The 26,835-nt window shown below is 36.8% G+C and overlaps 2 protein-coding genes and 1 pseudogene across 2 annotated transcripts; all 3 read left to right on the plus strand.

The window, feature by feature from the left end:
- The first annotated feature begins 568 nt into the window (after window positions 1-568).
- Window positions 569-4,669, plus strand: LOC140865135 (receptor-like protein EIX2; annotated as a pseudogene).
- A 17,589-nt stretch (window positions 4,670-22,258) lies between these two features.
- LOC140865043 (receptor-like protein EIX2) lies at window positions 22,259-25,358 on the plus strand. The gene has a single exon (XM_073269541.1). The coding sequence runs from the start codon at window positions 22,304-22,306 to the stop codon at window positions 24,290-24,292; it is 1,989 nt and encodes a 662-aa protein (XP_073125642.1). The 5' UTR covers window positions 22,259-22,303; the 3' UTR covers window positions 24,293-25,358.
- LOC140861675 (receptor-like protein EIX2) lies at window positions 24,446-25,219 on the plus strand. The gene has a single exon (XM_073264695.1). The coding sequence runs from the start codon at window positions 24,446-24,448 to the stop codon at window positions 25,217-25,219; it is 774 nt and encodes a 257-aa protein (XP_073120796.1).
- Window positions 25,359-26,835: the final 1,477 nt, after the last annotated feature.

Raw genomic sequence — 26,835 nt, forward strand, 5'->3', positions numbered from 1 at the left:
AAGTGTTGGCATGTCAATTTTACCCTTTTATCTACATTTTCCTCCACTTTTTCTCTTCTATCTTTTGAATATAGTAGTATATTAAATTTATATTATCTTCCCAATAACTATTTTCTACTAAATAATATATTATTTTATAAATAAAAAAATCATAAAATATCATATATTATATCATATATATAGTTTCACACACGCTACTACGTGTGCTTCTGTCGCTAGGTTAAAATAGTGTTTGGAAAAGCTTTTAGAAAATATTTTTCCGTTTTTCCTTTACAAAATTTTAAATTTTCATAAAAATTTTATTAAAAAAAGTTTAAAAGTACTATTTCCTAGAAGCACCACCTAACATTACCTCATTAGTCTCGTACGTGGACCGACTTAAGTCAAGTTCTCAAGTCTTCTTCTCGAACTTCCACGAAAATACACAAACAATTCTGTTGCTTTTTCGTCCAATTTGACCTGTACGCGTTGTTTCATGATGGAGAGTGTGAAAATGTTTTGTATTGTGAATGCGATCATGAGTTTGAATTATTGGAGTTCATTTGGGAGCCTATAGTATATATAATTGGCAGTAGGTAATTGTGGGAAGATATAAATCATCTCACAATTGGGGGATTGCAGTTTGCACTTCTCAACTATGAAAAACATAATGGCCACTCCAAACAAAATCCACAATCTTCTTCATCTTTTCTATGCTATTCTTATAATAGCGAAGTTATTAGGAGGTGTTGTTGGGCAGCATTATTCGAGATGTGTTGAGAGGGAGAGACAAGCTCTTCTTCAGGTCAAAGACGAGCTTGTTGGTGAATATGGTGGACTCTCTTCTTGGGGAGTGGGAATTAATAAAAGGGAGTGCTGCAAATGGAAAGGTGTTCACTGCCACAACATAACTAATCACGTCACAAAATTGAATCTAAGGGCTCCACCACCACAAGAACTAAAGTCTTATCCATTTTGGAATGTTCCTCCGATAGGTAAGATTAGTTCTTCATTGCTTGAATTGAAGCATTTGACTTACCTAGACCTCAGTAACAATTATTTTGGGTATTCAAGTGTTCCAGAGTTCATCGGTTCATTTGAGAAGTTACGGTATCTCAATCTTTCCAATGCTTATTTTCATAAATCAATTCCGCCAAGTGTTGGAAACCTTTCCGAGTTGATATATCTTGATTTTAGTGGGAATTATGGTCTCTATAGTGACAATCTTGATTGGCTCTCTCGTCTTGGTTCACTCAAATTTCTTGACCTCAGTGGTGTTGGTCTCGGAAACGCATCCAATTGGTTACAATCAATTAGTAAATTAACCTCCATTAAAGAATTACACTTAAAAGGCTCTGAACTTCCAGACGTCCGCCCTTCTTCTCTTCCCTTGATTAATGCCTCCGCTCCTCTCGCTATCCTCGACTTACCAGGGAATGATCATTTCTCGTCTTCCATGTTTCAATGGTTCTTAAACTTCAGCAAAAGCCTCACTTTCATTGATCTCTCGGATAACATGTAACAGATCTCCTTTCTGCTGATGGTTTTGATGACCAATTCTTCCTTGAACATCTTGATCTCTCTTATAACAACCTTGAATTTGGGATTCCCAAATCCTTTGGAAATATGAGTAATTTGGTACACTTGGATTTGCGATGGAACCATTTAACTTCTCAACTTTCGGAATTAATGATGAACTTGTCCGGGCCTCTGGAGAAGAAACTGCAGTACCTAGAATTAAGTGGTAATATGATAAGTGGTTCATTACCTAATTTTTCAAGGTTTTCATTCTTGAACCATCTAGGCCTTCGTCAGAATAAACTCAATGGCTCCATCGTATGTGGCTTTCTAAATCTTCCATATCTGACTGATTTAGTTTTAGGTTCAAATAACTTAGAAGGCCTAGTCACAGAGTCGCATTTGTTCAATCTATCTCGTCTGCAAAAACTTGACTTGTCTTCTAACTCACTGTTGACCGTAAATTGTAGCCCACATTGGGTTCCTCCATTTCAACTAAAAGCCATGAGTCTCTCCGGATGTAAAACAGGACCACGTTTTCCACAATGGCTTCAATTCCAAAGAAAATTACAATTTCTTGATATCTCCAATTGTCAAATTGCAGAATCAATTCCCCAATGGTTTGGTAAAATAACTTCTAGACTAATGCATCTGAATGCATCAAATAATGATATACATGGAATCATTCCTGAATCTTTTTTCAAGCTTACAAGCGAAACTGTAGGTTCCATAGTGTTGGATCTATCAAGAAACAAAATTAGAGGTCAAGTCACTTTTTTCTGCCATAATGAAGCGTGGGAAATTATTGACCTCTCGGATAACCTATTCTCCGGGCATCTGCCGAATTGTTTCACCAGCATGGCATATCTCAATTTGGCCGACAATCATTTCGTTGGGGAAATCCCAAACTCAATTTGCTCGTCAGAGTGGTTTTATTCATTGAATTTGAGAAACAATAGTTTATCAGGTGGAATCCCTACATCTTTGAGGAACTGCAAGAGTTTGGATTCGATTGACCTTGGAGAAAACATGCTAACTGGGAATATACCAACCTGGATTGGAGATGCATTATCACAACTGCTTGTTCTAAGCATGAAGTTTAATTACTTTAATGGGACAATACCTTTGAGCATTTGTAGACTACAAAAAATCCAAGTCTTAGACCTCTCTTCAAACATGATTTCCGGACCCATACCGAAATGCTTGTATAATCTTAGTGCAATGACCAAAGAAGTAATAGCTCATTCAACATATGTATTCGATCATAATGACGAATTTGCGGATTTATTGTATGATAGCTTACGGGATGGTGCAGATATTATGTGGAAAGGAAAAGAGGTCGAATACGTAAAAGGTTTGCTATTTGTTAAACATATCGATTTGTCCAACAATCTTTTAGTTGGTAATATTCCTTCAGACATCACAAAGCTTGATGGCCTGGTTAATTTGAATCTTTCAAGAAATTATTTATGTGGACAAATTCCTCCAAACATTGGCGACTTAAAAGACTTGGGGTCCCTCGATCTTTCAAGAAACCACATCTCTGGGAGTATTCCGCTCACCATTTCCGAATTAAGTTCTTTAGGAGTCTTGGACTTATCATGCAACAACTTGTCGGGTAGAATTCCGCCTGGATATACAAAATTTGATGAATCTGCCTATGCGGAAAATTATGGACTTTGTGGACGTCCCGTACTCAACAAATCTTGTCCCGGAGAAGATGAGAGCAGTCATCAAGATTCAAACTTCAACAATGCAATGAACAATCGGGAACATGAAGACGACGAGTTCATTACTAAAGGATTTTATATCTGCATTGTATTTGGTTTTGTTATTGGATTTTGGGGGATCATCGGGACGATAATAGTAAGCAATTCAGCAAGATTCGCATATTTCAAATTTTTGAACGCGGTTGAAGATTTTGTATATGTGAGAGTCGAGCTGAGCAAATCCCGTTTTAGGAATCGCTTTGGAAACTAGTAAGTATTGCTTATAATTTTTTATGCAAATGATACTATATTTATATTTTATATTATAATGTAGCTTCTTTCCGTGTGTGTTGTAGGATGCCATTGGCAATTGGCATGTTGGAGACAACTAAATGTACTCGTCGCAAATTCGAGTTCACCTCTGACATGATATATATATATATATATATGGTTTTTATGCTATGAGTTGCAAGTAAGAGACATTATTAAATGAATATGGTAAAAAAAAAAATTATGTCTCAAACAGAATTTTGATCATTCAGGAACGAGAAAAAAATATTTGTTTTTATTATTATGGGCGGATGGAAGGGGTGGCAGGCCTGGACTTTGGCCCAAATTAGATATTTATCTTATTTTTTAAACCAAATTCTTTATGTCTTTAGCCTAAAATGATTATAACCCAACACATATTGATTTATTATTTTTTATATATTATATAAATTTATAAATACATTGATATAAATTAGAATTTCTTGATATCTCAAGTTCTCAAATTGCAGACACCTTTCCCCACGGGTTTGGTAAATCAACTTCTAGACTAATGCATCTGAATGCATCAAATTATAACGACATACATGGCATCCTTCCTGAATCTTTTTTCAAGCTTACAAGCGAAAGTGTAGGCGCAATAGAGTTGGATCTATCAAGAAACAAAATTAGTGGTCAAGTCACTTTTTTGTGCCATAATGATGCGTGGGATTTATTGACCTCTAGGACAACCTATTTTTCGGGCATCTGCCGAATATTGTTTCGACAACTCTACTAACGGGTTGATGTTTCTCAATTTGGCCAACAATAATTTCTTTGGGGAAATCCCGGACTCAATCGGCTCGTTAAAACGGTTAGTTTCATTGAATTTGAGGAACAATAGTTTATCAGGTGGAATCCTAATCATTGAGGAACTGCGAGAGTTTGCAATCGATTGAACTTGGAGAAAATATGCTAACTGGCAATATACCAACTTGGATAGGAGATATCTTATCACAGCTGATTGTTCTAAGCCTAAATTCGAATGGGTTTAATGGGACAATACCTTGGAGCATTTGTAGTCTACAAAAACCGAAGGCTCAGATTTTGGCATCTATAAATTGATGCATTCTTCGGCATTCTTTGTATCCCACAGCTAGAGCAATTTTTCAGTTCTCAAGTATTTTTCTTCTTTTCAGTATATTTCTATATATATTTGTGAGATAGGTTTTCTACTAGTGTCTGTTTGGAAACACAGAGAGAGGTTGTAATTCTCCAAATATTATAGTGGAATCTTTTGATCTTGCCCGTGGTTTTTACCCTAATAATTTTAGGGGTTTTCCACGTAAATCTTGGTGTCTATTTTATTCTTCAATTTTCATAGTTTTTATGTCGTGATGCCGCACCTGGGACGAACAAGTGACATCAAAGCCTTGGCATAAAATTTCATAAAATTCTGAGTATGCTCTGTGGTTGCAGTTGTGACTGATCTTCCAGATCAGAAAAGATTTTTTGAAGATTTTATAAGGCAGGATTCTTGTAGTCAAGATGACGGCAAAATACGAGATAGAAAAGTTCAATTGAAGCAATTTTTTGCTGTGGAAATTGAAGGTGCAAGCAATTCTAACAAAGGAGCGTTGCTTGGCAGCTATTAGAGATAGACCGGCGGACGTCATGGACGATCAAAAGTGGAACGAGATGAATCACAATGTTGTCGCCAATTTGCACTTGGCTATAGCGGATGAAATTTTGTCAAGTATCTCTGAAATAAAAGGCGCAAAAGTTAATTGGGATACTCTGACAAAATTGTACGAGGTCAAGTCACTACACAACAAAATTTTCTTAAAGAGAAAACTTTATACTCTTCGGATGGCGGAATCCTCATCGATGGCCGAACATATCAACACACTGAATACTCTATTTTCTCGGCTCACGTCTATGGGGCATAAAATAGAGGAAAAAGAACGTGTGGAGCTTCTACTTCAGAGTCTACCAGATTCATACGATCAGCTCATCATCAATGTTACCAACAATGTTCTTTCGGATAATTTAAATTTTGACGACGTCTTAATTGCGGTTCTTGAAGAAGAGAGTCGTCGAAGGAACAAGAAAAATAAGTTGGCAACGTCGAAGCAAGCAGAGGCTTTATCGATGACGAGAGGAAGATTGACTGAGCGTGACTCCAGTGGGAGCCACAGATATGGTAGATCCAAGTCAAGAAGTAAGAAAAAGAATATTTACTGCTTTAAATATGGTGGTAAAGGGCACTTCAAGAGAGAGCGTACGAAGAGCATCGAAAAGGGATCTCAAGGAAATGTAGCCAGTACTTCAGGAAGTGGTGAAATACTATTCAGCGAAGCAGCAACAGTTGCGGAAGGCAGAAACAAATTTTGTGATGCATGGATTATGGATTCAGGAGCGACGTGGCACATGATGTCAAGGAGAGAATGGTTCTATCAGCATGAATCAGTCTCAGGAGGATCTGTATTCATGGAAAATGATCATGCCTTGGAAATCGCTGGGGTCGGTACCATCAAAATCAAAATGTTTGATGGTACTATTCGCACCGTACAGGAGGTACGACATTTGAAGGGCCTGACAAATAATCTTTTGTCTTTGGGGCAATTAGATAATATTGGGTGCAAAACTCGTATCGAGAAAGGGATCATGAAGATTGTGAAAGGTGCGCTTGTGGTTATGAAGGCGGAAAAGGTTGCTGCAAATCTGTATGTATTGTTGGGAAAAACACACAAAGAGGCAGAACTAGTTGTTGCATCAATTGGTTCGGGGGAAGAATCAACAGTGTTGTGGCATAGAAAGATTGGGCATATGTCAGAACGAGGAATGAAAATTCTCTCTGAACGGAAGCTGTTGTCGGGGCTTACAAAAGTGACTCTACCCTTTTGTGAGCATTGTGTTACCATTAAACAACACAGATTAAAGTTTGGCACATCTACTGCCAAAAGCAAAGGCATATTGGAGCTGATTCATTCTGATGTTTGGCAAGCACCGGTGGTATCCCTAGGAGGAGCGACATATTTTGTCTCGTTTATTGATGATTTCTATAGGAGATGTTGGGTGTATCCAATGAAGAAGAAATCATATGTTTTTGAAGTCTTAAAAGTTTTCAAAGCGCGGGTTGAACTTGATTCTGAAAAGAAAATCAAGTTTTTGAGGACTGACAATGGAGGAGAATATACCAGTGATGAGTTTGATGCATTCTGTCAGCATGAGGGAATCAAACGACAGTTCACGACGGCTTACACGCCTCTGCAGAATAGAGTGGCGGAGCGGATGAACAGAACTTTGTTGGACAGAACAAGGGCCATGTTGAGTACTGCGGGTCTACCAAAGTCATTTTGGGCAGAAGCAGTCAAAACCGCTTCTTACATCATCAATCGTTCTCCTTCAGTGGCGATTGATTTGAAGACTCCGATGGAGGTGTGGACTGGCAAGCCAGCTGATTATTCTTGGTTACATACATTTGGAAGTCCGGTGTACGTATTTTACAATGAACAAGAAAGATCAAAGTTGGATTCCAAATCCAGAAAGTGCATCTTCTTGGGCTATGTTGATGGAGTAAAGGGGTTTCGCTTGTGGGATCCTACTGTCCACAAGCTTATCATCAGCAGAGATGTTATATTCGAGGAAGATAAAGTGAAGGGAGACAAAGGCACACTGAATTCAGAAACTACTATCATTCAGGTGGAAAATAATACAGACGAAGATCAAATTTCTTGTGAAGCAGTACCAGAGTACGAGGTACAAGAACAAGTTGAGTCAAAGGTTTCCAAAGTGAGGCAGTCAACTCGAGAGAGAATACCACCAGGTTGGCTTTCAGATTATGTCACTGAAAGCAACATTGCATATTGTCTATTAACAGAGGATGGTGAGCCATCGAGTTTCCATGAGGCTACTCAAAGCTCGGATGTATCCCTATAGATGACAGCGATGCAGGAAGAATTGGAAGCATTGGACAGGAATAAAACATGGGATCTTGTTACATTATCACGAGGGAGGAAAGCTATTGGTAACAGATGGGTCTATAAGATCAAGCGTTATGGCAATAACCAAGTGGACCGGTATCGTGCAAGATTGGTTGTCAAAGGGTACGCTCAGAAAGAAGGTATTGACTTCAATGAGATATTTTCTCCTGTGGTTCGACTTTCAACAGTCAGAGTAGTATTGGCATTGTGTGCGATGTTTGACCTACATCTAGAACAGCTAGATATGAAAACGGCATTTCTTCATGGCGATCTTGAAGAAGAAATCTATATGCTCCAGCCAGAAGGTTTTTCAGAAAAGGGCAAAGAGAATTTGGTTTGCAGGTTGAACAAATCTCTGTACGGTCTCAAACAGGCGCCGATGTGTTGGTACAAGAGATTTGATTCCTATATCATGAGCCTTGGGTACAACAGACTCAGTGCAGACCCTTGTACGTATTTCAAGAGGTCAGGTGATGATGATTATATCATTTTGCTGTTGTACGTGGACGACATGTTCGTAGCAGGCCCCAACAAAGATCGGGTCCAAGAATTGAAGGCACAGTTGGCTAGGGAATTTGATATGAAGGACTTAGGACCAGCAAACAAGATTCTAGGGATGCAAGTTCACCGAGACAGAAGCAACATGAAGATTTGGCTTTCCCAGAAAAATTATTTGAAGAAAGTCTTGCAACGCTTCAACATGCAAGATAGTAAACCAATTTCAACCCCTCTTCTTATTAACTTCAAGTTATCTTTTGAGATGTGTCCTAGCAGTGAAGCAGAGAGGATGAATATGTCTCGAGTACCGTATGCATCAGGAGTGGGAAGTTTAATGTTCGCCATGATTTGTACAAGACCAGACATTACACAAGCAGTGGGAGCAGTCAGTCGGTATATGGCGAATCCTGGACAAGAGCATTGGAGCACGGTTAAGAGGATCCTTAGATACATTAAGGGTACCTCGAATGCTGCTTTATGTTTTGGAGGATCAGATTTTACACTCAGGGGCTATGTGGATTCAGACTATGCAGGTGATCTAGATAAAAGAAAATCTACTACTAGTTATGTGTTTACAGTTGCAGGAGGTGCAGTCAGCTGGGTTTCAAAACTGCAAACAGTTGTGGCATTATCTACAACTGAGGCAGAATACATGGCAGCTACTCAAGCTTGCAAAGAGGCAATATGGATTAAAAGGTTATTGGAGGAGCTTGGGCACAAACAAGAAAAGATTCCTCTGTTTTGTGACAGTCAGAGTGCCTTGCACATTGCAAGAAATCCAGCCTTTCATTCCAGGACTAAACACATTGGAGTTCAATTTCACTTTGTACGAGAGGTAGTAGAGGAAGAAAGTGTGGATATGCAGAAGATCCATACAAAGGATAACATAGCTGATTTTCTGACCAAGCCGGTGAACACAGAGAAGTTCGAGTGGTGTAGATCCTCATGTGGCCTAGCAGAAACGTAAGCAGCAGGAAAAGGCAAGATTGAAAGGATGTGTGGAGATGTGTTTGATTCTCAATCAAATCTCCAAGTGGGAGAAATGTCGGGAGTTGAAAATACATGTTGGGCCATGCATTTAATAAAGGTAGGTGGCTGTTGAAAGAAGAAAATGAAAATGCGATTTTCACACCGAAGGCTCAGATTTTGGCATATATAAATAGAAGCATTCTTCGGCATTCTTTGTATCCCACAGCTCGAGCAATTCTTCAGTTCTCGAGTATTTTTCTTCTCTTCAGTATATTTTTATATATATTTGTGAGATAGGTTTTCTCCTGTATAAGAGAGTGAGTGTCTCTTTGGAAACATAGAGAGAGGTTGTAATTCTCCAAATATTATAGTGAAATCTTTTGATCTTGCCCGTGGTTTTTACCCTAATAATTTTAGGGGTTTTCCACGTAAATCTTGGTGTCTATTTTATTCTTCATTTTCCATAGTTTTTATCTCGTGATGCCGCACCTGGGACCAACACTCTCCTCAAACATGATTTCAGGACCCATGCCGAAATGCTTACATAATGTTACTACAATGACCAAAGAAGGATTTGCTTTTCAGAAATTTTTTGGATTCAACTTTTCTTATGCAGAAGATTTTGATTGTTCAGCGTATGATAGCTTACGTGATGGTGCATACATTATGTGGAAGAGAAAAGAGCTCAAATATGTAAAAGGTTTGCTGCTTGTTAAACTTGTTGATCTATCGGACAATCTTCTAGTTGGTGATAGTCCTTCTGAAATCACAAAACTTGATGGCCTAGTCATGTTGAATCTCTCAAGAAACCATTTGTGCGGACAAATTCCTCAAAACATCAGTAACCTGAAATACTTGAATGCCCTCCATCTGAATTGAGTTTTCTAGGAGTTTTGAACTTGTCCTACAACAACTTGTCGGGTCGAATTCCGTATCAATTTCTATGCTTTGACGAATGTGCCTATGCGGGTAATCCATGGCTTTGTGGACATCCTATACTCAATAAATCTTGCCCGGGAGATGATGAAATCGATAATCAAGATTCAAATTTCAATAACGATAACGATGCAATGAACAATTGGGAACATGAAGATGGCAAGTTGATTACTGAAGGATTTTACATCTGCATGGTATTTGGTTTTGTCATTGGATTTTGGGGGATCTTGGGGACTATACTACTAAGCAATTCAGCAAGATTTGCATATTTCAAATTGTTGAACACTATTGGAGCATACGTGAGAATCGAGCTGAGCAAATTAAAGCCCGTTTTAGAAATCGCTTCCGAACCTAGCAAGTATTGATGTATTTTTACAATTTAATATTATATTATATACATATTGCTCCACTTACATACATATTGCCCCACTTTAAAAAAAGCACACATAATTGTATCCATAGTCCACTTGCTAATCGACAGACGTTCAATTCTTCACATTAATGATCTATTCAGTACCCCCACACAAAACGTTTCCACTATATGTTTCACTTTTAAATCATAATTGATCGTTCAAGAATTAATGCAAGAATTAATTTAGTTTTGTGTACTAATCATTTAGGATTGAACCTAAAAATAATTTGAATGAAAACTCATGCAGAATTTTCCTTGAAATTTAAAATGAACATATAATCTTTGTCTATGCTAGCACATGGGCACTGCCCATGTGCTAGATCCAAGGGCCCATATTTTTTTTTTCATTTGAGATAATATCATTTAAAATAATATCATATCAAATGCTAAAAATAATGAACCGTTGGATCTCATTTGGGCACTACCCCGATGGGGTAGCATAGACAAGACCTAATCTAAATATACAATAAATAAAATTTTTTTTTTAAAGAAAATAATTTTTACATTCTATATATATATATATATAATAATTTATATCTAATTGAAAACATATTTTTAAATAATTTAAGTGTAAGAAATATTTTGAAAAATACAATTTATTCGTATGTAAATATGAGTAAGACATTCTATTGTTATAATCTAGTTTTAAAATTGTACTTGTACTCTAAAAAAAAAGAGCTAGACACATGGGCTTAAAAAATCATACCCAAAATTTCACAAAATGCAAAATATGTTCGACTCAAATATATTATACAGACGTGCATAGCTACATCTTTCTCATTGTCGGAGCATGCATACAAGATTAATAATCAATGAGTTTTTTTTACCCCTTAATTATCACATGTGCGCGTTATTTCACGATGGAGAGTGTGAAAATGCTTTGGAGTGTGAATGGGATCATGGTGAGTTTGAATTATTTGGGAGCTTTACTATATAATTGGCAGTACGTAATTAATTGTGGTAAGATATGTATCATCTCACATTTGAGGGATATATTGCAGTTTGCACTTACCAACTATATTGAAAAACATAATGGTCACTCCGAACAAAATCTGTAAAAGTGTATTAGAAAATATATTCTGATATATTTCACAAACGAATGATACACTGTATATTTATACAACCTAAAGAGATAATGATAAAAAAAAATAAATATACAAAGATATGCACAAGATATATTCCAATAGGCCCCCTCAAGATGGTGGGTCTGCAGAGACACCAATCTTGGAACACAAGAGACGAAGACGAGGTCCAGGTAGCGAATTCGTCAAAGCATTAACCAATTGATCAGCAGAGGAGACATGTGACACTCGAATTTTGCAACTTTGAAAAAGCTCACGAAAAAATTGATAATCAAAAGCAATGTGCTTCATGCGAGAGTGAAAAACAGGATTAACACAAAGATAAGTGGCGCCAACATTATCACAGTAGATGGAGACAGGAGAGGAAATAATATTAGCAACACCAAGCTCCGTAAGAAGAGAACGGATCCATTGAAGTTCAGCAACAGCGGATGCAATAACACGATATTCAGCCTCAGTAGAAGAGCGAGCAACAAAACCTTGCTTACGAGAGCTCCATGATACAGGATTAGGGCCCATAAATACAATATAAGCACCAATATAAGTACGGTCATCAACATCACCAGCCCAGTCAGCATCACAGAAGGCATGTAAAGAAATCGAAGGATGACGTTGAAGATGCAGACTGTATGAACGAGTGTCATTAAGATAGCGCAAGAGGCACTTGACAGATAGGCAGAGACTCGACAGACGCAGATAGAGCCAATTGTGTGATAGGAGAGGACGCAGACCATGAGTAGACACCGCTCTTAAGTGGCCCCTTATGAAGAGTAGCCCCATGCGACGATCCTTCACCTGAAAGTCATGAGAGGAGAAAACAACAATGGCATCATTAGTTGTGCACATTTGAGAGACAGATCGCAGATTTTTATTAATAAAAGGAACACAAAGAGCATGTGGGAATAAGAGGTCAGAAGAACCAAAGGGTGGTAAGAGACAACCTGTGTGAGTAATGGGAAGCCCAGTGCCATCACCAACAACAACGCCATCGGAGCCACGATACGGAGCATGTAAGGATAAATTTGAAAGATCAGACGTCACATGATTAGTGGCTCCAGAGTCGAGTTTCCAGTCGGATGAAGCAGGAGACGCAACGGTGTATGCAGCAACCGATGGACCAGGGAAGCCAGAGACCTTGCGAGACTGACCAGTATGAGGAGCAGTAGTAGTAGTGGGCGCACACTAAAAATGAGGACAGCGTCGAGCAGAGTGTCGGTGACTGCAAAGCTGGCAGCGGCCCAAATAAGGGCATGAGGGATGTGAGCCCGGGGCCTGAGGGGACGGCAGTTGCTGGGGGCGGGAAGGCCAGGCGTTGCCTTGACGTGAAAGGGCCGGCGAATGATCGGCGATAGAGGTAGGCTGGGGCCGGCGGTTGTGGGGGGTTGAGCAGTGCACGACATGATCAGTGGCCGGAAGAGCAATCTGAGACGTCGTTCGGGCAAGGAGATGAGCCTCATGGTTAAGAAGTTTTTCATGTAGTTCCTCAAAGGAGACGAAAGGGTCCCGGGCTTGAATGGCATGAACCAGTTCCTTGTAGTCATTATCAAGGCCATGGAGAACCTTGATAGTGAGATCCTCAATGTCAAGAGGAGCGTTCATAAGGGCCAGTTCATCAGCCTTTGATTTGATAAACTGCATGAACTCAGTGATATATTGGGAGCCTTTCACCGGATTGCGAAGCTGTGTTTTCAGTTGAGTGATGCGACCACGAGATGGTTTGCCATAGGTGTTAGCAAGCGTGGTCCATGCAACATAGGCAGTGCGTGCAGTGGCAATAAACGGGATCAGAGATGGAGACAACAATCCAATAATGATGTTCAGAATAAGTTGGTCTTGTCGTATCCAGGCATGATAGGCAGGATTGGCAACCTGAGCATCGGAGACTGTAATGATGCGAGCAGGACATGGGTGGGAGCCATGAATAAAACTGAGCAGATCATGACAGTGAGGAGAGTCATGAATTGGAGACGCCAGGAGAGTTAATTAGAAGAGGTCAGCTTCCATGGCTTGACCAAGTATTGTCTGATTCAATCAGAAGTATAATTAGTGATCAGAGGCTTGATTACTAGATGAACAAGAAATTATAAGTGATGAGTTTACTTAGGTAAGTTTTCCTATAAGAATTTGAAATTAATTGATGGGTTACCAAGCAAATATGAGTTTTATCAGGACACTGTGATGACTTATACTGGGAGACGTGAACTATGATCAGGACTAGACTTGGTGGAGTATATTTTCCATGTTATTCTGGAAGTCTTTTGTACTTCAGAGGGTTATGAAAATTTACTCAGTCTAGAGATCATTGCAACAATTATGTTAAAGTATAATTTGGTGTCAGTTTGATTGCCTTGAAAAGATAGTTGATCTTTTGATGGATAAGTGTTTTTTGACTTGGAACATTTTGTATCAGAACTCGATCTATCAGATGATTGATCTAGTTAGTGATTGACAGATTTCATTAGCCTGCTAAGTTACATTATGGATTTGTCAGTATGAAAATTCACTTGAATAGTGAAATTTGAGCACTTAGGTATTCATGTCTGCTTTGAAATGGTCAGTTAAACTGGTGCAATTTTTTTGCCCAGTGACTATTTGTGACTATTTGTCTAAGGCAGTCGGAGATGGACTCAGTTATTTCCAAGAAATGTGCTAGTTCAGCCTTTGGATTTTCTTCTGCTTAAGGAGAGTTAATAAGAATTTTTACTTCTAATTTATATGTGGTTGATACATATGTTGAAACCCCGTGATGGGGGAGGCGATTTGTTTGGAATAGTTCATTTCTTGGTAATTAGGAACTAAACTATGAGATTGTTAATCATGGAAGAATACAGTACCCAGGTAAACGACGCTCAGAAATGTTTTGCAGTACTTCTGGGATTTCAGTATCAGAAATTTATCTAGAAAGTATTTGAATTTTAATGGGTACTAACAGGATAACATCAAGTGTTTAGACATGGAAAAAGGACAACAACTGAGATCTAAGTTTCCAGGTTTAGCAGGATTGTTTTCACTAATTTTTCGGGATGTCTATTGAATTAATTAGGCCAATGATATGTCTGATTCGATGAGATCGAGTCAGGGGTTAGCTAGATTGTTTTGATTTAAGGACTTTGCCAAAGAGAGATGAAATAGTTTTGTTCATCTAGTGGCGCAAGTTAGAATTTAATAAAGAATTATTATCCGTGACAGGATAATCAGTATTCTCATTTTCATATGTTATCTCAAGTTATGATATAGATGTGACAACGAAGTTGTTACAGGTGTTATGACAAGTGTTAGTCATTAAGTATGAGAATCCTTTAGGTATACAAGGATCTGCGTACAAGGTTCTAGTACTGGAAAGGAATGAAGAGAAGTGTGTATCAGTATGTCTCCAGATGTTTGGTGTGTCAGCAGGTCAAGACAGAGCACCGACGACCTGGAGGATTACTTCACATTTTACCTATTCTTGAGTGGAAATGGTGTGAGGCCTCGATTCTAATCATTTAATTAATCGTAATATAATTAATCAAATCAATTAAACAATAAGGATTAAGAAATAAAAAATAAAAATTTAAAAGGAGTGCTCGCTCGATCGGTAAAATCTTACCAATCGAGCGGCCAAAAATTTCCAAGACTCTGCCGGTAAAATAAAAGTCCTCCGCTCGATCGGTAAAATCTTACCGATCGAGCGGACAAGAAATGCCCAACTCTCTGCCTCGGTACAGGGGTGCTCGCTCGATCGGTAAGCTTCAACCGATCGAGCGAGATGCTCTGTACCAGAAAATAATTCTGGTTTTCTTACAACATTTCAAATCTCAACTCAATCAAAACACAAACCAATCAATACGCATAAACTTATTCAACATGCATAATCCATACAAAGTAGTTCTAGAGTTATACATTTATCCAAGCTGATAGAACATGCTTCAATTCTAGGTTTACAATACCAAAATACAAATTGAGTTTGAATTCAATTCAACTCCTAAAACCAAAGGCCTTACCTCTACTCTCTCATCCACCTATCCAAGATGTCTCTGGCTTGATCCTGCCCCACCTGTTGCCAAGTACACATACAAACAAAGACAACAGCCGGATAATCCGGTGAGAATAATATTCCCAGTAAAAGAGCCTAGCATACAATATCACATAATATATCAAAACATGATATATAATCAAATTCCACATATACCTCAAGTAATTCATTCAATTGCGGAATTAAAATGATATGCATGACTTTAAAACTTCTGGATTATCAGACTCAGATAATCAAAAGGAATTCTTCTTTCTTTCTTTGGTTTGGGATCCCGAGGTTAAAATATACAACAATCACACCGAACTCCCCTTTCGAGGTGGATGAGGTATATTTTAATCCTCTAGACTCTAGGGCATTATAGTGAGTTAATCGACACTTGTAGTAAATCGCCTACCAAGGCCACTCAACTATAATCTCCAGATCGTCTAATTCAAAATGAATAATCAATCGGCTCAAAATGAATGCATATGAAATCTCATGTATTCAATCATCAATTCAATCATAAGTTCAAATAAGCATATAAACATGCAATATGTGATTTCTTCTAGGACACTCGAATCAATCCGGATTCAAGTTAATCGTCCTATTTCATTCCAAATTCGTCTTATACCTCTTCTTTGTCGTTCCAAAAACTTCAATCTGAAAACAACAATTCCTCAATCAATATCCAAGTCAAGTTCAATCAATCGATAAAGAAAGACATCGATACTATACCGGCTCAACTCTTCTACACTGATCAAGACTGTCGGGTTCACAATCTTCAAGGACTTCAACTCAATCTATCTGAAGAAGTCACAGATATCAAAATCGACATCAAAACTCATATCAAACTCGGTAAAACTCAAAGCATCAAAACGACGTTCAAACTTCAAACTGACGGCATAACGGCAATAAACTGATCAAACCGGAAATGCAGACAGCATGATATCAATTCAATATACTCATTCCAATCCTCAAACATAATATCCAAAACAAAACCAACACATCTCAAAATTCAGATTTTTGAAAATAATAAGAAAATTCATATCAAATCTGATCGTCGTTAGATCTTCGAACCATCTTAGATATACTGTCACAACTATCTAATAATCATCCTCTCCGAATATAAATTAATTCTAACAACATCCAAAAATTCAAACCTCTCATAATTAAGATAAACTTACATCCAAACGGAGCACTCAAAGCTGTGATCGTAGATATCAAGTCAGAAATCGATTCTATCGGACGGATTGAGCTCAAACTGAAATCTGAAAGCTTGTGAAGCTTTGGAACCGCCTTCAATGGAGCATGGCGTCTTGGAGGGGATGAGAAGGATAATGTAAAGACTTAGTCAACTCACACAATATAACAATATCATAATTTACAATTTAGTCCCTGAAAATCCAAAAATTGCAAAATAGTCCCTGATAAGTAAAAGTTCGGCTCTCTAATTCTGAAATCACTGAATATCTCCAATATGTTCAATTAAGATAAAAACGGGGCGTTACAAATGAGAGTTGATCACTATGGACTATGTGACTCATTTACTGGTGATCTCGAGGAATTGTGATGATATCTGGGTTGCGGTGGACCGACTCACCAAGTTTTCATATTTCATTCCTTATAAACGGGACTACAGTTTTGATAGGATGACATGTTTGTACATCCAAGAAGTTGTTCGATTGCACGGAGGGCCTGTGAGCATTGTCAGAAATCGAGACCCTAGATTTACTTCCAGATCTGGGGGAGTTTTCAGTGCGCTTTGGATGTACTACTCTTAATTTGAGTACAACACATCACCCAGAGACTGACGGCCAGTCAGAGCGCATGATTAGTAGTCTTGAAGACATGTTGCTAGCGTGTTCTTTGGACTTTGGTCCAGCATGACAAGATTAGTTGCAACTGCTTGATTTCGCATACAACAGTAATGGTGTGACACCATTCGAGACATTGTACGAACAATGATTTCATACTCCACTATTCTGAGAAAAAAATGGGGGAGCGACAATTGATTGGACCAGAATTTATTCAACCAAGGATTGGTACAGTTGGTTTACCAAAGAGATATCTCTGGAGTTTATTGGCCTAATTGGATTATTGGACAATGACATGAGATATAGTTCACGCAACAAGAATCATTTCTCTTCTTCTAGTATAGTGGCAGTATCCAGGCACTGAAAAATCCACTTGGCAACTTGAGAGCATTAGCGTTCAGATTGTTTTGAAGAGTGTATTACAGTAGTATCTTGTAAAATGAATCAGTTTGAATAAAAGATGTTTATTCAATAATAATTGCATTCAATACTTAAGATTGTTCAAGGACAAAATATCTTCAGTAGGGGGAGAATGTAGTAGCCTGGTTTCATTTTAAAAAGATTAAGTTTCTAATCATGTTTAGATTTAATAAATCATGATTAAGAGATTTTAATAAGATCTAACGGATCAAGGAATTGGGTCCAGAATGCCCGAAAAATTCTTATTGGGCTTATTTGAGCTCGGGCAGTTCGGAGGATCCAAACTAAGTTTTGGAGGGTCCGAACCCAAAATACTTCGAAGGCTCTGAAGTGGTTTGGGAGGTGATGATATCGGACGATCCGATCTTGGGATCGGACGGTTCGAACGCCCCCGGGACAGATGTCATAAGGATTTCTCCAAGTGTTTCGGTCGAGTGGGATCGGACGATCCGAAGAAAGGATTGGACCATCTGAACTTGGCCTGTATGCAACGTGGACATCATGCAAGGATTGGACCATCCGAAGAGGGGTTCTAACGATCCGAACTTGGCCTATAATGAGAATTTCATAGGATGTCATCGAAGAACCATTTCTCGAATAAACACGGTTGGAAATATGACATGCTGTGTTTAAAGCTTCTGTCCAAAATCTCTTGGAGATATTTTTTGAGTCATCATCACCCTAGCCATATCTTGCAACGTCTTACTCTTCCTTTCGGCTATACCGTTTTGTTGAGGAGTTTTAGGAGCAGAGAACTCTTGTGATATGCCCTTCTTGTTACACAACGAAGAAAAATATGAGTTCTCAAATTTCTTTCCATGATAAGTTCTGATCCTTGCAGCTGTCAAAGCATGCAGATTAGTAATCTTGTTGAATAATTTCTTAAAAACATCAAAAGTATCTGACTTTCTTCTAAGAAATTTTACCCATGTAAACCGAAAAAAATCATTAACACATACTAAAGAATATTTCTTACCTCCATAACTTTCAACTTCTATAGGACCCATCAAATCCATATGTAAAAGTTCAAGACATCGTGTTGTTCCACAGTTTTTAACACAGGGTGCGACACACGGGTTTGTTTACCTTTTTGGCATGCACCACAAATATATGAAATACCAGACTTTAGATTTGGTAGACCTCTGGAAGCATCAAACTTACTCAAATTCTTTAAAGTCTTGAAATTCACATGCCCAAGATTTTGGTGCCATAGACTAAAATCATCAACATTTGAGTGTCTACAAGTTAATTCATCACCGAGTTTGTAGCAATTATCAGCTGATCTTTTATCTGTCATAATACATTGGTTAACATTATCAAAAACTTCACAAATATTCTTATCAAACTTCACATGCAAATCATCATCATACAATTGACTTATAGAGATTAAATTCGCATTAAGTCCTTCAACATGCAGGAAGTTGTGAAGCTTTGGAAATCCTTTCACATTGAGTGTTCCCTTGCCAATAATTCTTCCTTTTGCACCACCTTTGTAGGTTACCTTACCACCATTTAATTCAACGTAATGCAATCCGTGAAGTGATCTTTCAGACCTGTCATATTCCGAGAGCTTCCACTATCAAAATACCAATTTCCTGCAGTGTTAGTTTTCAATGAAGTATAAATAACAAAACTTTTAACATCAGAATTTTGCACCCAAATTTTCTTTACAGTAGGTCCCTTTTTGTCAGTGTTGCGCTTGGTGTTGTGCAACATGGGAGGCAACACTTGCTTAGATTTCCACAAAAGATAGTCATTTTTGAGCTTACGACAAAACGGCCTGATGTGACCTGGTTTGAGACAGTAATGACACACAAAAGGACGCTTCCATTGGTTTGGCTTTGGGACAGGAACATTTTTCTCAGGTATAGGTTTTTTACCTTGGGAATCCACTGAAGGTTGGTTAGAAGTATTACTACCTTCCTTCACAGACACTGATAATTTAGAAGATTTACCAATTTCAAACACACTGTCTTTAAACTCAAGTCCAAACTTATCATCCTTTCCCATAGACAGGATAGAGTCAAGTTTGGTCGAACATGAATTATATCTGGCAAAAGTTATTTTTGCTTTTTCAAGCTCACTATTCACCAATCCCAATTCCATGTCTTTCTTACTCATGAGAACTTTTAGCCTAGCAACAACAGCTTTCAATTCGGCATTTTCTTTGGAGAGAGTTGTATTTAGCTTGTCTCTTTTAATCCAGTCAGAATACAACTCCTCATAAAGTTTCTGAACACCTTCCATAGTTTACATATCGGCTATCTATTCCTCATGAACACTAGAATCAACATTAGAAACCACAAGACATACACAATTTTGAACTGTGTTGCATCCAGGTGTTGCAACACCGGAGCCAACACCATAAGGATTCGCTTGAAATTTTTTTTTACTTTCCAGCAAAGCAGTAAAAGAAATAAGATCTACCTGTTCATTCTTTTCCTGATCTTTCTCGGAATCATCATCACTCAGGGAAACATTCATACCTTTTCGAAGACGATTGACACACTCATACACATAGTGTCCATATCCACGACATTACCTGCATTGAACATTATCAAAATTCTTACTTGAGGACTGATTTTTACTTTCGTACTTTGGCCGAGGTCCTCGAGTAGTTGTTGGTTTTTGAGGTTTTTCAGACGTAGGTAGACTAGGAAGCTTTGAAGGTTGTACACTTTTTTCTTTCCTTTTTTCTTTCATCACCTTAAGATAATAATTGAATTTCTTCGATATCAAGGCAATCGGTATCTTCGAGATTAGATCTGTTTACTTCCTGCTTCACTTCAGAAAAATAATTGTAAGTATCATTAGACACTTGAAAAGCAATAGACTTACCTTTGTGATCATCTTCTACTTCCATCTTCATCTCATATGTGCGAAGAGAGCTAATTAGTTCATCCAAACCCATTATATATGTATCCTTGGATTTATCTATAGCACAAACTTTGGTGTGAAACCTTTTTGGGAGAGAACGATGTACTTTTCTCACTATTCGTTCGTTGGAGATAGGATCACCGAGAACATATGCTTCATTTGCAAGGCTCTTCAATCTAGTATTGTATTCCATGATGGTCTCATTTCCTCCATTCTCAGTTTCTCAAATTTTGAAGTTAGGAGACGCATCCTTGTCTTCTTAACACTTGTCGAGCCTTCATAGTGAGTTTGAAGTTTCTCCCAAGCATCCCTAACACAAATACAAGTACCAATAAGATTAAACATATTCATGTCCACAGAAGTAAAAATAGCATTAATGGCTTTTGCATTATAATTAGAAGCAATGATTTCATCAGCTGTCCATTGTGCTCTTGGTTTTGGTCCAGGAATATCATCATTTCTCATTGGTGGTTATCAACCCTCAAAAACACGTTTCCAGGCCCTGGAATCAATAGATTGTATATACATACTCATCTTCAATTTCCATGGGCCGTAATTTGTCCCATCCAAAATCGGTGAACGAATTGCAACATTTGTTATGCATAACAAAACTGTAACAAAAACCAGAAACTCACTTAGTAAAGTAAAGTGGTGTCTCTGATACGACGTGAAAGAAACGTTGTATGTGGTTTGTTATGAGAAAACATGCATTGTTGTACTTGGTGTTGTAACACCAACGACAACACAGTGCAGCAAAAATTAAAGCGTAAATAAAAACACAAGTGATTAATTTTGCACGAGTATAAAGACTCGTGCGAGTGCCTTAGGGCTAAATATCACTAAAAGACATAAGATCAGTCTTACAAAACAATACTAGTGATTTTACGAAAAAACAATAAATCCTAAATTTCTCAACAAGTTGAGAAATCAAATTTGCATCCTAAATAAATCAGAGTAAAACCAATATATGCAACTCCCGTAGCCTAAATTTGAAGAGATAGTAAATATCTTCAAACAACACAGTTTCCACAGTGTTGTCTTCGATGTCTTCAACACTAACGGCAACACGGGGACATACAACAATGAATGTTGCAAAATCTTGCTTCAGAAATCTTCAATTCTTCAATAGGATTTCTTCAATTGATGCTCTGAGAATTATTGCGTCTGAAGTCGTATCTCACTTGTGCATTGAAATCTTCTTTTATAGTTTGGAATCCAAGTCTAGGAAGATTTTTTTTAGATATATAGAGTCCTACAAAAATAAGAAAACATGTTTAAGTAAAAATAAAACTCTATCAAATCAAATCATATCTTGATACACATATAATTAAACAACGATTCACCTTATCAATATATAATTAATCATGACAAATATATTTCTCAAGATATTCGAAATATACACAAGATATTTGCCAATTATTGTAACTTGTCTATAAACAAAATTAATTAATATCTAATAATTTAAGAACCAAAAATGTCAAGAAATAAAATTCCTTTCAATGTTCGACTCAATTATACAGATCGTAGCTGCAACTTTTTCATTCTCGGAGCATGCATACAAGATTAAGTGAATTTATTTTTTTTTCTTAATTTAAACAAGACCGAGTGATTCATTAAAATAATAATAGTTATAGTACCATACCATTTGTGGTAGTAAAGTAAAGTTTTGGGAAACATGCTCTTCGCATGTACGCGTTATTTCACGATGGAAAGTGTGAAATGTTTTGTAGTGTGAATAGGATCATGAGTTTGAATTATTTGGCTATATATATAATTGTACTAAGATATAAATCATCTAATCACATTTGAGAATTGAGGGATATATTGCGGTTTGCAGTTACCAACTATATTGAAAAACATATAATGGCCATTCCGAACAAAATCTTACATCTTCTTCATCTTTTCTCAACTATTCTTATAATGAGCTCAGGAGGTGTTTTTGGGCAGCATTATTGGAGTAGCATCAGGTGTCTTGAGAGGGAAAGACAAGCTCTTCTTAAGTTCAAAGACGAGCTTGTTGATGAATTTGGTCGACTCTCTTCTTGGGGAGTTGGAAATCATAAAAGGGAGTGCTGCAAATGGAGAGGTGTTCACTGCCATAATCGAACTAATCACGTAACACAATTGAATCTTAGGGCTCAGTCAACACCGTTTTTTCATAGAATTGCCCCTCTGAAAGGTAAGGTAAGCTCTTCATTGCTTGAACTGAAGCACTTGACTTACCTGGACCTCAGTTACAATGATTTTGATTCTTCAAATTTTCTCCAGTTCATTGGTTCATTTGAGAAATTACAGTATCTCAATCTTTCTATTGTTGGTTTAAGTGGACCAATTCCACAAAGTATTGGAAACCTTTCCAATTTGATATATCTTGATTTTAGTTGGAATATTGGTCTCTATAGTGGCAATCTTGATTGGCTCTCTCGTCTTGGTTCACTCAAATTTCTTGACCTCAGTTATGTTAAACTCGGAAACGCATCCAATTGGTTACAAGCAATTAGTAAATTAACCTCCATCAAACAATTACACTTAAAAGGCTCTGAACTTCCAGACGTCCGCCCTTCTTCTCTTCCTTTCATCAATTCTTCTGCTCCTCTTGCTATCCTCGACCTATCATTGAATTTTGCTATCTCCTCTTCCATGCAGTTTCAATGGTTCTTAAACTTTAGCAAAAGTCTAACTTTCATTGATTTCTCTTATAGCAATAGAACAGATCTCCTTTCTGTTAGTTTTGATAACCAGATCTTCCTTGAACATCTCGATCTCTCTGGAAATGTACTCCAAGGTGGGATTCCTAAATCCTTGGGAAATATGAGTAATTTGATACACTTGGGTTTGCAAGGGAACCATTTAAGTGCTCAACTTTCGGAATTAATGATGAACTTGTCCGGGCCTCTGGAGAATAAACTGCAGTACCTAGATTTAAGTGATAACATGATAAGTGGTTCATTACCTGATTTTTCAAGGTTTTCATTCTTGAACCATCTCCGCCTTGGCCACAATAAACTCAATGGTTCTATTGCAAAGGCCTTCCTCAATATTCCACGCCTGATTCATCATCTAGATTTGTCATCAAATAATTTCACTGGTACAATACCAGATCTTACAACTTATCCATTCCTCGAGGATTTAGTTTTAGGCTCAAATAACTTAGAAGGCATAGTTACAGAGTCACATTTGTTCAATCTATCACGTCTTCAAAAACTTGACTTGTCTTCTAACTCACTGTTGACCGTAAATTGTAGCCCACATTGGGTTCCTCCATTTCAACTAAAAGCCATAAGTTTATCCGGATGTAAAATAGGACATCGTTTTCCGCAATGGCTTCAATTCCAAAGAAAATTAAAATTTCTTGATATCTCGAGTTCTCAAATTGCAGATACCATTCCCCATTGGTTTGGTGAATTAGCTTCTAGACCAATGTATCTGAATGCATCAAATAACGATATACATGGCATCCTTCCTGAATCTTTTTTCAATATTAATACGAGCATTGAAGGAATATTTTATGGAATAGTGTTGGATCTATCAAGAAACAGAATTACAGGTCAAGTGACTTTTTTGTGCCATAATGAAAAGTGGGAATTTATCGACCTCTCGGATAATATATTTTTCGGGCATCTCCCGAATTGTGCCACCAACTCTAGGATGTTGACCTTTCTCAATTTGGCCAACAATCATTTCTTTGGAGAAATCCCAAACTCAATTGGCTCGTTAGAATGGCTGGTTTCATTGAATTTGAGGAACAATAATTTATCAGGTGGAATCCCCGAGTCATTGAGGAACTGCGAGTGGTTGGAATCGATTGACCTTGGAGGAAATATGCTAACAGGCAATATACCAACATGGTGATTATCACAGCTGATTGTTCTAAGCCTAAGTTTGAATGAGTTTAATGGGACAATACCTTGGAGCATTTGTAGACTACAAAATATCCAAGTCTTAGACCTCTCTTCAAACATGATTTCAGGACCCATACCGAAATGCTTGTATAATCTTAGTGCAATGACCAAAGAAGCTGTTGCTGATTCGACATCCTATTATGGATTTGCTTATGTATACGAATTAGAGGACATAAGGTATAATAGCTTACGGGATGGTGCGGATATTACGTGGAAAAGAAAAGAGGTCGAATATGTAAAAGGTTTGCTACATGTTAAGCATGTTGATCCGTCCAACAATCTTTTAGTTGGTGATATTCCTTCTGAGATCACAAAGCTTGATGGCCTGGTTAATTTGAATCTTTCAAGAAATCATTTATGTGGACAAATTCCTCCAAACATTGGTGTTTTAAAAGACTTGGAATCTCTCGATCTTTCGAGAAACCAGCTCTCTGGGAGAATTCCGCCTAGCATTTCCGAATTAGGTTCTCTACGAGTCTTGGACTTGTCATACAACAACTTGTCGGGTAGAATTCCGCCTGGATATACAAAATTTGATGAATCAGCCTATGCGGAAAATGAAGGGCTTTGTGGTCGTCCCGTACTCAACAAATCTTGTCCTGGAGAAGATGAAAGCAATCATCAAGATTCAAACTTCAATAACGACAACAATGCAATGAACAATCGGGAACATGAAGACCACGAGCTCATTACTAAAGGATTTTATATCTGCATGGTATTTGATTTTGTTATTGGATTTTGGGGGATCATCGGGATGATACTAGTAAGCAATTCAACAAGATTTGCATATTTCAAATTGTTGAACACTGTTGAAGACTTTGTATATGTGAGAGTCGAGCTGAGCAAAGTCTGTTTTAGGAATCGCTTTCGAAACTAGTAAGTATTGCTTATAATTTTTTATGCAATAATACTATAGTTATCTTATTTATAATTTAGCTTCTTTCCGTGTGTGTTCTAGGATGCGATCCTTATAAAAATTTGATGTGTTAATGAATAAAATATTTTTTCTCTTTAAAATAACTTGAATAATTGTTTTATATTTCATAAAGTATAAATTTTTGAATTTGATATTGTACATAATTATAGATTTATTTTGTATTTGCGATGTTATTTTCTACTCAGTAGCATATAATGTTCAATATATTGAATGTTCCATGAAATGGTCTATATATACACAAAATTTAGAAGCCTAAATAACTATAAAAGTGCACGTGTGTTGCACGTGTAAGAGCTAGATTTTGAAGTCTAATAAGATAAATGATACTTCCAAAAAAATCAAAATAAAATATGGAACAAATATAGATAATATCTAAGATTATTTGGTAAAATTATATCGAGCTCAAATGAGTATTTGAATTAAGAAAAACAAAATTTTTATTGCAGGCAATGTTTATGAATATATAATAATGTTTATTACAACTAATACAATAAGTCATGTTATTTATTTAATCTTGATTGATCATTCTTTGTGGTTGGGTTAAAATAATGATTGCATGATTCATACCATATTAATGATGATCTATTTTCTACTCCTTAATTGTACCTTCAATAAAATAATATAATTCTACATTGAAATAAAGAATATTGTATTAGCTTCATTCATTTTAATTGTGAAAATTTTAGGATAAACATTCATGTGTATTTCATAGATGGAATCCTTGACATTATTTTGACACTTATAATACTTGAATGATTAGTCGATTTGATAATATAGTCGGTGCATGCATGAGATTAAGCACGTACTAATCTGCCCATTTGTGTAATTTGATGATTACTTTTACGATTGACACATATCATTAGATTCGTATTTATTATCGACTTATCCACATGTTAAAAATATGATTTGTATGTGAGTTTGTGCTAGGATTAGCGATTTTGTTTTTATATAAAACACCATAATTCATTTTCTATTAAAGACATTCATAATTAACAATATCTAATTATATAAAGTTTTTATTTTATTAATATCAATAACTTGATCGTATGTAATAAATTTTATATTTTATTTAAATTAACGTCAAAGGATACATAATATTTTTTGTCTTTTTAATATTGAAAATTATCTTATCTTCGTATATTTCTCTTTCTTGTTATATGGGTCAGACATTATAAAATAAATTTATTTCTTATGAAACAAGAAGTTTTCTAACATGACTAACGTGTGATTAATGTGGATCCATTTGGTGAATTTCGGTTCATCGTTGTTATATCGATCGAGGAATATTATATTACTATTTTTTTAGTATAAATTTATTATACCGTATCAATACATTAATATTAATAATTAATATTTTGATATGCATGTTTTTGCCATAAATGTAGTAATTATTTGTTATTTTGAAATTATATATGTATATCATATATTATGAACGAATGTTTTGAGCTATACTTTGATGATCATCTATTAATTTTGAAAGCACTATAATGAAAATGATAAGATTAAAAACTTGAATGGAATAAAAAAAAAAAGATAGGAGACATTATTTTTTATTA

This window comes from Henckelia pumila, chromosome 4 (assembly GCF_033568475.1).
Source record: "Henckelia pumila isolate YLH828 chromosome 4, ASM3356847v2, whole genome shotgun sequence".
In the NCBI taxonomy this organism is placed as follows: Eukaryota; Viridiplantae; Streptophyta; class Magnoliopsida; order Lamiales; family Gesneriaceae; genus Henckelia; species Henckelia pumila.

Bases quoted from the DNA above. Each gene is read 5' to 3' on its own strand.
- LOC140865043 (XM_073269541.1), top strand. From the start codon at position 22,304: ATGGCCATTCCGAACAAAATCTTACATCTTCTTCATCTTTTCTCAACT.
- LOC140861675 (XM_073264695.1), top strand. From the start codon at position 24,446: ATGACCAAAGAAGCTGTTGCTGATTCGACATCCTATTATGGATTTGCT.